Below are 13,468 nucleotides of genomic sequence, written 5' to 3'. Positions count from 1 at the left end.
CGGAAGGAATTTCTGTTCTGGTCCAGTCTATTTGGAGTTCTGTAGGCTTCTTGTATGTTCATGGGCATCTCTTTCTTTAGGTTTGTGAAGTTTTCTTCTATAATTTTGTTGAAGGTATTTGCTGGCCCTTTAAGTTGAAAATCTTCATTCTCGTCTACTCCTATTATCTGTAGGTTTGGTCTTCTCAATGTGTCCTGGATTTCCTGGATGTTTTGAGTTAGCATCCTTTTGCATTTTGCATTTTCTTTGATTGTTGTGCCGATGTTCTCTATGGAATCATCTGCACCTGAGATTCTCTCTTCCATCTCTTGTATTCTTTTGCTGATGCTCGCATCTATGTTTTCAGATTTCTTTCCTAGGGTTTCTATCTCCAGCATTGCCTCACTTTGGGTTTTCTTTATTGTGTCCTCTTCCCTTTTTAGATCTAGTATGATTTTGTTCATTTCCATCACCTGTTTGGATGTGTTTTCCTCTTTTTCTTTAAGGACTTGTAATTCTTTAGCAGTGTTCTCCTGTATTTCTTTAAGTGAGTTATTAAAGTCCTTCTTGATGTCCTCTACCATCATCCTGAGATATGCCTTTAAATCTGGGTCTAGCTTTTCAGGTGTGTTGGGGTACCCAGGACTGGCTGAGGTTGGAGTGCTTGGTTCTGATGATGGTGAGTGGTCTTTTTTTCTGTTAGTAAGATTCTTAAGTCTGCCTTTCACCATCTGATAATCTCTGGAGTCAGTTTTTATACTTGTCTCTGGTTAGAGCTTGTTCCTCTAGTGATTATGTTAACTTCTACCAGCAGACTTGGGAGACTAGCTCTCTCCTGAGTTTCAGTGGTTAGAGAACTCTGCATGCAAGTTCTCCTCTTGCAGAGAAGGTACACAGATATCTATTGTTCAGACTTGCCTCCTAGCAGAGGATGAAGGCACAAAACAGGGCCTGTCCCAGAAGCTTTCAGCTTCTGTCATCCATAATCTCACCCGTGCAGACTAGTCTTGGCAGGATCCGGAAAGAAGATGGGTCTCGCAGATTCTCCAGCAAAGCCCTCCCCGGTGGAGTGGACACCTCTCCTCTGGCATGGAAGGTGCCCGGATGTCTGGAGCCTGAAATGAGGCCTGCCTTAGAAGCTCTGTGGCTCCCACCTGACCCCTAAGCTGTTAGCTTCTGTAGTCCACAATCTCACCTGTGCAGACTAGTCTTGGCAGTATCTGGTAACCAGGTCTTTTCATTAAAAGGAAGAATATTTTGTTTAAAGGTATTACTCATTCCTGTGCACTGTTTTGACTGATTCATTTTATTTATTTATTTTCTGTATTAATGTCTATGGCAAGATTAAAACTTGAATTTTAATATATCATAGATACAGAGGAAAAAAGATTAACTTACTGATGGCCACAGTCACAGTAAAAGTACCTAACATAACATCCATCAGAAATATGCACGTGTGAGACTAAGAAACACATGGTACCAGGAAGATAATGGCTTTTTTAAAGCATTTGTGTTAAAAAGTGCAAGCCATTGCTTACATATACAGTAAGGGAGTTGGTTTGGGAGACAATTAGAGAGATGTATATGACAATGGATCAGAGACACCACAAGTCACTTACAGATAGAATATTTGTTTGTATGCCATTAAAGAAAGTGCAAAAGTTAATTTGTAAAGATGAAGAACTTTGGTAAAACACATGTAAATCCATTAAATTAAAGTGCTGTGATTGGTTGTGGCATGAGTATCTTTATGTAGTTTAGACAAAAACATCTTAGGGAGATTTTTTATAGAATCATTCACAAATTGTCAATGTTGCATGAAAAAAAAACCTCACTCAATAAAGTATTCAGACTGAAAGTTAACCATGGGTTCAAAGAAACTAGATAAAGCTGGGGCCAGAGAAAGTTATTTTTTCCCATTAAGATTATTTCTTTTCAGGGTACCTGTCAATGTCTTTAACCAGCTCTCTAGGATAGCAGAAGATATGCAGTAGTTTAGTTTCCCTTACAGCCATCACATGGCCATCTCACAGAAAAGGCACTGTCTTTATTATACAAAAGAAAAAATTTATCCATCACGTTATTCATGTATGCCATTTTACTGTCTTACCTCCCCCTGTCCTCCATGGTGTCCTTTATTTTTTTGACACTGTGCTTATGTATTCTTGTCATGTCACCTGGTGGCGGAAATCAGCCTGTGTCGCTACAAATATCAGCAGAACAGGACTCTCATCTGTCTTCCTTACCTTGTTCTCGCTAGAGGAAAGCATATTATTGTTGTTGGAGGAAATAATAATCTTGATTCACATTTTGTTCACAAGCAGATGAATGAATACCTCTGCTAATATTTTGTTAACATTAAGCCATATTATTCCAGAGCTGTGAACCAGAGATCACAGGCGTCTCTCATTAACAGAGTTAATTAAGGCTGAATAAATAGAATTTGGAAATTTCTGATGAATTCTTGCCAAGGCTAAGTGGAGAAGTTATTATCTGATAAAGCTGAAGAATATCAATGCCTTCTTTTCCAGGGACTGAGCAGTCTTCAATATTGACTTAAACTGCTTAGTGTGATTTGGAGGAAATACAGCCACGATTTAAAAATAAAGCAGCCTGTGTGGTGTTTTACTTCCAATAGTGATTCTCTTTAAAGTTACTGGTTGCGGCTTTCTATATGCTTTCTATATGTTCACTGAAAATTCAGTCTCCAAAGAATATGACACCATCTTTGTATTATCTTCATGATAGGGTTAAATAATTTTAAATCTCTTTGGTTAGTGTTCAAGGCAAATCTCTCCCTCTGAGGCTCAGACTATCCCTGAACCCACAAGGTCTTGCAAAATCACTCTCTCTCTCAAGTGCTAATATTATAGGTCAGTGCCATCATGCCTGACTCTGTCTCTCTCTCTCTCTCTCTCTCTCTCTCTCTCTCTCTCTCTCTCTCTCTCTCTGTCTCTCTCTCTGTCTCTCTCTCTCTCTCTCTCTGTGTGTGTGTGTGTGTGTGTGTGTGTGTCTGTCTCTCTCTGTCTCTCTCTTTGTCTCTCTGTCTCTCTTTCTCTGTCTCTGTCTGTCTCTCTGTCTCTGTCTCTGTCTCTGTCTCTGTCTCTGTCTCTGTCTCTGTCTCTCTCTCTCTCTCTCTCTCTCTCTCTCTCTCTCTCTCATTAACCTAAGTTGAGCAGATTCTGAGCTTTTCTAACCTGACCAGGCTGCTAATACCCAGACAAATGCCCCACTTACTTGCCAATCAGGCCTTGCCCTGACTCACTCTGGTCCATACGTGGGATGCTCTCTCATCTCCATCTCATGGTACATCCTAGTCCCTCCACATGATCTTTCCACAACTTTTTTCTTCTCATGGTCCTCTCTTACCTCTCTCTGGGACTTGCCCCAACTGGCATCAGAAGTCCCACCCTATTCTCTTCTGCCAAGCTAATTGGCCGATTAGCTCTTTCTTAAACCAAAAACAGACTACTTCCTTCTACCTTAGTCTACCTAGTGTCATAATGCTCTTGTGTTGGTTTTGGTGTATGTTTCTTTCTAAGACAAGGCAGTTTGCACTATAGATTGTATTAACTTAACAATGATTAAAGAAACTTGAACCCTCTCTTGAAGGATGGTTTTGTGCACTGTGTAAAGGATGTCTTTGTGTTATTCAAATGCTGATTTCTCTGCCAACAGAAAATTAAGTACAGTCTGGACTTTGGTATTGTTTATTTTTATGAAGTTTTCCTGCCTCAGTATTTTGAATATGTTCTTCAACACCTCCTAACATTATTTTGTTAAACATGTAAATATTTGAAAGACTACATCAACTAAGATGCATGCTCTCTCATCATGTTGCCTGTGTGCTGGTTTATTAACAAGTTTGAATGCATGTTCCTAATTTAAGATGAGAAGTGTCCCGAGTTGAAGAAGAGGATGGAGACATTGCTATCAGAGGCCATCCACCTCGTTAAAAGTCTGGAAACTGACAGAGCAGAAGCAGAACAAGCTTTAAAACAACACAAATCACGAAAGAAAAAGATTAGCATGAAAATTGACTCTTGGTCCATTTGGAAGCTCCAAGAACTCCCATTAGCTGTACAGAAAGGTAATAAAAGGCTTCCCCTTCCATCAGTCTCCATTTAGGTAGCAGAGAGAGTGGACCAGTGCTCGGGATACACTATTTACTGGTAGATGTTGCTTACAGACTGGAGCATGAATGAAATACAGTATTAAACATTGGAATGAATCCAGAGACACAAAACCTTGACTGTGGGCTTTTAAGTGTGTTGAAAATCTCACTCATTAATATATCACAGAGAGAGGCAAACTTTTGCCATATATTACTTACCATAATTGTAGCATTATTTGAGTTATTAAAGATCCATACATCTGACTGCCCTGTTGGTATCATTAGCTGTGTTTGGGGATGTAGAAAAATTCAGATTTCTAAGTGACATGTTGGGAAGGACACACACTTACTTTCAAGAACTTAGATATAAAGTCAGTTTGAAAGGAGCTTTTATCAAGAAGGTAACTTTAATATTTTTACAAGAGTAACTTGGGCAATAAATGTTTAAGAAAATTCTGTTCTTTAGAGCATACAGAGGAAGAGCTACAGTGGAATACACAACCTAAAGTTTCTGGCTACTGTGTTATTAAAGTATATCCTGTATCATTAAAACATTTCTTGCTAGTCCAGAGGCTAGAAACTTCATACCTGTTATTGAGTTCAGGAGTCATTTGGCTCTAAAGTATTTTTTTAAAATAATAGGATACTAATACAATCACTCACTTGAGATAAAGGGCCGTCCTATTAGTCATTGCTCTGGGATAAAAGGCATTAACTTAAAGCATGTCATTAGAAGAAATGATAGACTTCTATTGTAACACTAAATCCCCTAAAACTATGACCTCCAAAGTCGATATGTGCATTCTGGGGAGTTGCAAGAAGATATTATTTATATGGTCTTTTTTGTGTCACTCTTTTCTTGAACCTAATTTATTATGTTAATATTCTGCTAATAAATTACTATGATTATAACTGACTTCTAAACCTATTTGTGGAATGTAAATATGGTAAGACATGAGTCAGAATAGGTAGGTACCTAATACACTGTAGACCCCAGTGGGTCCTTGAGTTGCCTCGTATTCACATCCACAGAGCATCTGCAGTGTCCCTCATTGTCATTTCTCATTATCTGTGGTAAAAAAAAACTGACATTGGGAGCTGATTTTTTAGTTGCTCTGCTTACCTTATAAGCCACTTAAGATCATTTAGAATCTATGCCTTGGAGTCTCTTTGGAGTAATATTCAAGGAGCTGTAGGAATGAAAATAATACAGATGTGTAAACATTCTAGTAAATAATAAATGTAATAAATTCTCGTGATGGAAAATAACTTATGGTTTGGATTAACCTTTAATTAATACTATTAAAGGTCTACTTAAATTTCAAATGTGTATTTACTTGCTTCATTTTATTTAAGTGAGTTTTACATGCAGTATAATTTAAAGTCATTACTATATACTTGTTAGGAACTTTCTGTGTGAAAAATGTTTCTGAAAAACTATTTCCAGGAACCAGCTGGCTTTGTGTGGATATAAATAGGACACAATCCTTAAATGTTATTTATCTGTTTTGAAGTATAGAATTAGATAATTTCTGTTTTTAGAATTTTATAGCTTCTTGTATAATAAATTTAAAAACTCAATCTTTTTAAATAGCTATAAGTAGGATGTTTGTCAGAACAAGCATTTAATAAAATTAGGGAACCCATCTGTTGCTTTCCTGGCTCTCTTCTAGGGACTCCTCCAGTCTCCTTTCCTATCTGCTACAACACATATGTTTTGTTTCATCTCCCAGAAAATGGGTTCAGAATGGCTTGTGCTAAAGATGTTTTCTAAGGTCTAACTTCCTTTTGGGTCAACCAATGAGAATCCACATGGGACACCATGAAGACGTCATTGAGGAGTGTGGGGCAGTATATTCATAGCCCTGGTACCTTCCTCTTTGTCTGGTCATAACATACATCTGAAATGATAGCTCTTGTTATCTATCTGATATCTAATGCTATCTAAGAAGTTCTTGGGGGAGGGGGATTGAAACCTGTAATCTAGTCATAGACTATGTGACTTTCCTCAGAGGTTTTGGGGGTTACAGGCAGGAAGGGCTTACTGGTTATAAAACAGTACCTAATTGTTGGGAACTAAAAAGGGGTCCCTGGGGAAGAGGGGGAAGAGGAAAAGAGCTACACCCTGCCAGAGTTCTACCTATGCTCTGGTCAGGCAGATGTGGGAGGGCTGCCAGACTCTTTCCACTCATCCCTGGGTTGGCATCCAAGCCTTAAGGGGCATCCCAACCTGGGAGCCCCAGGGCTACTTCCCTAAAGCCCCGGGATTATGGGAGAGAGGGATGAGGGATGAGAGGTTTCCATGCAAGCGAGAGTGAGCACAGGAAGGCCTTCTATTGGGAGATTAGAAACCTTCCATTGGCTCGTTAGGTTAGAAGAAAGCATATCCCATCCTCCAAGCACAGTGGGCTGTGATGAGCAGAGACATTCTATGGTTTTAGAGTTTTATTGTAGAAAGGCAGGGAGAAAAAGAGAAGGGAGAGGGAGGGAGAGAGAGGGAGAGGGAGAGGGAGAGGGAGAGGGAGAGGGAGAGGGAGAGAGAGAGAGAGAGAGAGAGAGAGAGAGAGAGAGAGAGAGAGAGAGAGAGAGAGAGGGAGAGAGGGAGGGAGGGAGGGAGGGAGGGAGGGAGGGAGGGAGAGAGAGAGAGAGAGAGAGAGAGAGAGAGAGAGAGAGAGAGAGAGAGAAAGAGAAGGCTAGAGAATAAGAGGAAGAGAGAGGAGAGAGGAGAGGAGAAGACAGAGAGAGGAGTGAGAGAAATAAGAGAGCGAGGAGAGGCCAAACAGCTCCTTTTAAAGTATGCTGTCTTATCTTACTGTTGCTAGGTAACTGGGGAGGAGTTTAGTCTAAAGGTCAGAAGTTTGGGACATTGCCTATGTGACTTCTAGCCATGCTTCTCTTGTGGGGGCTGTGGGGGGCAGTAACTTAGGCAGGAGCCAGAGTTCCAGGAGCATAAGAGAATGCCTACAGTGTCATGTAGGTGAATTACCACCCTTCCGGGGTTCAGACCTTAGCTCGACTGGAGACCAGTCTGTCTGTGCATAGCCCAATACCCCACACCTAAATATCATATGGTGGGAAGGGCTGAATCATGCAGCACTTGCAGGAATCTTTGTGCAGGGTCATCGTCTAGATAAGACCAGGTACTTGTGCTCTCCAGATAAGTTCAGACAGCAAAGAGGAAGTACCTCTGAGAAATCGAGTCCTCCATTTTGTACCCAGCTCAGAGAGCTTTATTTGGATATTGTGGACTGTGACCTTAATAGTAGGGTCTTCCAACAGAAAAGCAGTGACAAGATTAATCAAAACCAAAATATAAAGGAATCAAATAAAAAATTCACACGCATGGTTTCTTAGTGTCCTCTGTCCCCTCTGGCTATGATAATCTTTCTGCCTCATTTTCCACAGGATTCCCTGGGCCCTGAAGAAAGGTATTTGATGGAGATATCCCACTTAAGGCTGAGTGTTCCATGTTCGATCACTCTGCATAAAATGTCTGGCTAGAGATACTTGTATTTATTCCCATGTGCTGTAGGAGGAAGCTTCCCTGGTGATGACTCATCTATAAGCACAGCAGAAATGTTATTAGGAGCCATTGTATTGCTACTTTTTTATATACAAGTAATATTTTGATTTACCCTAGTCCTTGAATTGTTCTTAGTCACCCAAGTAGGATCAAATGTGGCTTTTATTTCATGGAGTGGGCCTTAGGTCAAATCAGATATTGTTTGATTGTAAGGGACAATGCTTTGCTGAAGAATGATACCATGGACTCATGAAGGGTGTTTTATTCTGCAGAAGCCCAGCATATTGGTGTCTCTCATTACCAAGATAGAGAGACAACCAAGTGAGTTTGCAGGCCTGATTTAAAGCACATTAGAGGCATTCTGGGGTAGGTAGGTTTTGTTTTACTCTGTCTCTAGGCATTCCAGAATCATTATTGGGCATGGTGGCTGGAAAGTGTTGCTGAAAAATCCTGGTTTGTTTGTTTGTTTGTTTGTGCTTTTGTTGTTGTTTTTTGTTGTTTGTTTGTTTATTTGCCTGGGCTTGCCTGGATTTGCCCAGTTCTTAGGCCTAATCTCCTTAACTGCCAATCTGAAGCCTGTCATGGAGTCAGCCTAGCCTTCTGAAACCTCCCAACCCCCACCTTCCCCTGCCCCTTCAGTTGTAGGCCATCTTGAATCCTTGAGAAGTTTAATAAATCCATTCCTTAACATACCTAACTAAAGCATTCACTGTACAGGGACTACAAGTCAAAAAATAACATCAGTAGGATCAGTAGGGTCTGTCTTGTAGTCTCTTTCTAACTACGGCCATGGATTCTTTGATCACCCCTGAGTGGTCAACATAGAAACCAAGCCTTCTCAGGCTACTTCATCGTTGCCCTAACATACCTTACATGAAGGGCAGCATTGTACATCAGAAGGGTTGTCTTTGGTTTGGTGTTTATAATTCACTTTTTGTAGCATGCAAAGTACATTCTTGTACCAAAGATGCTAGAACTCAGGGTGAAGGCTCTCCATTTTCAATGAGTTGTAAATCAACCAAAGCTCATATGAACTCACAGAGATGGAGGAAGAATGCATAGAACCTGTAGAGGTCTGCACAGGATCCTTCTCATATATGGTATGGCTCCCAGTTTAGTGATTTATGGAATTCCTGAATGTGCCAAAATGTGGGTCTCTGATTTTTCTTTATTTATTTGACTTCTCCAATTCCAATGTAATAATTTTTGTTTTATTTAACTTATTGGGTCATATTTTATTATTATCCCTTAGAAGACTCTGCCAGTGCCTGGAAAATACAGAAGTGGATGCTCACAATCATCCATTGGACGAAGCACAAGGTCCCCAATGAAGGAGCTAGAGAAAGTACCCAAGGAGCTGAAGGGGTCTGAAGCCCCATAGGAGGAACATCAATATGAACTAACCAGTATCCCCAGAGCTCCTTGGAACTATACCACCAATCAAAGAAAACACATGGTGGAACTTGTGGCTCTAGCTGTATATGTAGCAGAGGATGGCCTAGTTAGTCATCAATGGGAGGAGAGGCCCTTGGTCCTGTGAGGGCTCTAGGCCCCAGTATAGGGAATGCCAGGGCCAGGAATGGGCGTGGGTGGGGATGGGGAGCAGGGGGAGGGGAGAGGGGATAGGTGATTTTCGGAGGGGAAACTACGAAAGGGGATAACATATGAAATGTAAATCAAGAAAAGATCTAATAAAATTTTTTAAAAAGAAAACTATTTGTTTCACAATAAAAGTCAGAAAGGGAGAAGATTTGAGTGGGAGGGTAAGTGGGAAGAAACTAGGAGAAGTAGAGGGATGGAAAACCATAATTGCAATATATTGTGTGAAAAAAATAAATCTATTTTCAATAAAAGAAAAAATTAGATAAAAAATATAGTCATGGACCTAACCATCACCACCTCTTCCCCCCTTTTATCTCCTCTTTTCCCCCTCTTCCTCTTCTTCCTCCCTGTCTTTCCCCTCCCCCTCTTCTTTCTCCTCATCCCTCCTTATTCCATTCTCTCCCCTCTCCCTCTTCTTTTTCTTCCTTATTTTGTTTTTAATACAGACTCTTACTGTGTAGTCCAGGCTGTGTTGTGGTTCTCAAGGTCTTTCCTCCTCCTTCTCCTCCACACTGGGATAACAGGTGCGCAGCACTACATCCAGTCTGTGACTCTGATTACTGATAATTAAAACATTCAGAAATCATTTCTGAGAGTAATATTTCACCATCTATGAATATTTATAGAAAAAGAAGTATCAGTAAATAAATAGATAATCAAAATATTTCTCTAGACATTAACAGAAAGAATTTGACTCAATAACTAAAATGTCTCAATGCAAAATATATATGAGTATGAAACATAACCCTATGTATGTTTTTGTAAGTGTAATTGCAGATGTCTACAAAATTCCAAATAAACAGAATCCATAACCGATATAAGAAGGTACTTTAAACTGTACAGCATAGTAGGGAGAGTCAGTATAAATGTGAAAAAAACCTACAGGCCTAACCCATGAAATTAAGGCACAAAAATACTTAATGATGTCATCAAAACTCATAAGAAAACTTACTTTAGATTATTAAAAAATCAATTTTGTTTTGTTCTAAAAATGCAAGATGACTTTAGCATTAGGAAGTTGTAATAGAAAGAACGAGGAGGTCCTCTTCTGTAATTTCCTTATAAATGTCTAAGTGTATATTAATATATAAAATAATTAGAAGTAATTTCCATGTCTAAAACTTCAAAAATTTTTATTCAAACAGGTAATGTTTACACATGTTTTCAAACTTAGAAGGATTTTTTCCTTCTTATTATCTTTCCATGGGTCTCTCTTGATATATATATTTTTTTCACATTGTATTTTTATTATGGGTGTATTCTTTTCAAGATTTCTGTATTCATTCATTCATTCATTCATTCATACATTTATTTATTAACAGGGTCTCATATATTCCAGGCTGGCCTTGAATGAACTCCTGGGTAGCTAAAATTGACCTTGATGTTTCTGCCTGTACCTCTCACAATTTCAAAAAATGCCTCTGTGTGTGTGTGTGTGTGTGTGTGTGTGTAAAATGATCAGGTTTTTGTTTATGGTAATAAGTTGGATTTATACTAAAGATTATCTGTCTTTAGTACTAGGATTGCAGGTGAGCAAAGAATAGCTCTGCCTGTTGGTGCTGGGTGTCTAATTCAGAGTACTGTGGATGCTGTCAAACACTTTCTAAACTCAGCTATATCCCCAAGCCTGTATAAATTCATTTTATATGTTAATTATTTCATTATTTATTTTTTTGTAAATCAATCTTATAATAATTATCAGTTGTGGTTTTTGGCATTTTTTTCTATAACTAGAGCACTCTAAGTAAGAATTGTGGCTTCCCTCTCATTTAGACACTTGTAAGTACGATTTTATCATTTTAGTTTTATGTATTTCTGGAAGGCCTCTACTCTTTCAAATTAATTTTCATGTTAGCACGTTACATAAAATGTGTATATGCGTGCTTGTAAAATAATCAGTTTGTTTGTTGATGGTAATAATTTGAATTTATACTAAAGATTATCAACTAATAAACCATGCTTTAGTCTTTTTGTTGATAAATGAAGGAAACAATGTTTTACAGTTCAATATTTGAATAACCCTTTTTAAGATTCATAGATGAATAATTTCTAAAGCTAAAGTAGTTTCTGTATACTATCAAGCATTTCTTTCTGGACTGTCTGATGCCAGCTCTCGGCTTGGTGTTGCTCTCATTAATTTACTTTCAGAACACGAGAACTTCTCCAAAATTAATGCAGAGCTGCATAGCTATCTTAAAGACATTGCCCTTAAGGTGGAGCATCTGCAGGAGCAGAAGGAGAGGCTGGAAAAAGCCAATGCGAAGCTCCAGGTGGACATAGACTACATGGCTTCTCATAGTGTCCTGCTGGAGAAAAAGCGCAAGCAGGAGATAAGATGTCTGAAAGAGCGTTACCATAAAAAGTTTGAGGTAAGAGAATTTGTATCTTCTTGGTTGTTCCAAAATATTTCTACTTTAAGAAAGTTGATCTGTAGTTTATTTCTCCAATAAGCTGTTCAATGATAACTTATTGGTATTCATTTAGACATTATCTTTGAGACATATCTATATACCTAGGGCATTTAATAATATTCAGTTAACTCATTAAAGTTATAGAGGCAAAAACAGCCTTTTTATTTTTAAATCATAGTTTGGCAGAGGGAGAAAGCAAGTAGAACATATCAACAATGTGATCATTGATGAAAATTGCAAACCTAATGGTACTTCAAATGATTATATGATACAAATCACATTGTGGAAACATTTTATAGAGAAATAGTTTATTTGCATCTGCTACGCAAATAAGAAACTTACCTCATAATAGTGTTTGATCATTTTTAAGTAAATAAGACAATCCCTTCCAGGTTTACCACACAGCCATTTTATACAATCTACCATCCTCATAATAATAATAATAATAACTAGTATAAATTTCATTCATTCATTTAAACGATGTAACAATATTACACCTTTGGATTACACAATACTACTATACTTTGACTATGTAAGTCTCTGCATCTTCATTTTTAAAGTAACAGATTTTTTTTGGAACTTTTATGTTAATGTGTGTGTGCCTGGTGGTCTGTAGGTGTACCATGTGCATTCAGGCATGTGTGGAGGCTAGAAAATGGTGTCGGCTCTCAAGGGTTAAGGGTGGTTGTGAGCTCCTGGATGTGGGTCCTTGAGACCAAGCCAGGCTTCTCTGCAGGACTGGTCACTGTTCTTTTCCACTGTTCTATTTCTCCAACCCCCTACATTATTTTAATTTAATTAAACTACTCTTCATAGATACAAATTTAGTTTATTTTAGTTCTGTATTCCATCACACACACACACACACACACACACATATCAAACAATTCATTTTTTAATGTTCTCTCTCTCTCTCTCTCTCTCTCTCTCTCTCTCTCTCTCTGTGTGTGTGTGTGTGTGTGTGTGTGTGTGTGTGTTTCTGGCATCTGAGTTTCTTTTCTAGTATGTATTGACAAAACTGCAGCTTGCCAATACATAATAAGTCCACACCAGTGTTCTTCTTTCAGTGTACATGTTAACTTTCCTCAGCTGTATGCCTAGTGATTAATGAGTAGTAGACAGGATCCATTCCATTAGCTAATACTCCACTGTTCTCCAGAGTTCCTCTGAAAACTTCCCTGGAGTAATGCTTCTGCTGAAGCCTCATTTTTCCCTTTGGAGAATAGTGGTCCTTCCTATACCCTTCCAGTTTGATAATGTGTCAGCTGGATTACATCCCTGTTTTCCTGGTCTGATTTTGCTTCCAAGAAACCCTAAGACATTATGCTTCACTGTTATCTAAAGATGATAGCTCTAGTTAGAGAAAAGCAGAAGCATACAGGGTTGTAGGAAACAGGCTGACCAACTTTTCAGAGTGAAGGCCCTAGAATGGGAGCTCATGTGTTGTGTGTTTGAATCCCTACTCTAAGCTTCCAGATCTCAAAAACTTTTGTAAATCTTCGTGCCTTGCCTTCTTCCTTTACAAAGTGATGTAATAAGAACAAGTGAGCCATAAACTTAGTGTTCACCTGAATTAAATAACAGGGATCAAAACAGAGGCTAACAGAACATCCAGAATGTACTATGCATACAGAAATTCCTTACTGTAGAGATGTACATCAAAAATGAAAGATCCAGATTAACAACGTCCATGCAGATAATTAAACCTCAACATAGAAGACAGGGGTGACTGGAGCATCTAGAATAAGATAATATTTGGGTTTGGCTGAGTTCTCTCCACAAATAGTACATCAAGCCTACACCCAAACAAATTCCCGAGTCTCACATTCTCTGCCACCA

General features: G+C 38.7%; 1 protein-coding gene across 2 annotated transcripts in view; it reads left to right on the top strand.

Moving 5' to 3' along the window:
• Ccdc178 (coiled-coil domain containing 178) overlaps nt 1-13,468 on the top strand; it is a 384,989-nt gene that overhangs the window by 59,197 nt on the left and 312,324 nt on the right. For both annotated transcript variants that reach the window (XM_085833416.1, XM_085833415.1), the window contains exons 10-11: nt 3,869-4,069; nt 11,367-11,587. In XM_085833416.1, coding sequence (XP_085689542.1) covers nt 3,869-4,069; nt 11,367-11,587 — 422 coding nt within the window. The remainder of the gene's footprint in view (nt 1-3,868; nt 4,070-11,366; nt 11,588-13,468) is intronic.

Source organism: Mus caroli, unplaced genomic scaffold, assembly GCF_978045245.1.
Source record: "Mus caroli unplaced genomic scaffold, Mus_caroli_1 scaffold_19, whole genome shotgun sequence".
In the NCBI taxonomy this organism is placed as follows: Eukaryota; Metazoa; Chordata; class Mammalia; order Rodentia; family Muridae; genus Mus; species Mus caroli.
The sequence above is the reverse complement of the archived record's forward strand: the minus strand, read 5'-3'. Positions and strand labels throughout refer to the sequence as shown.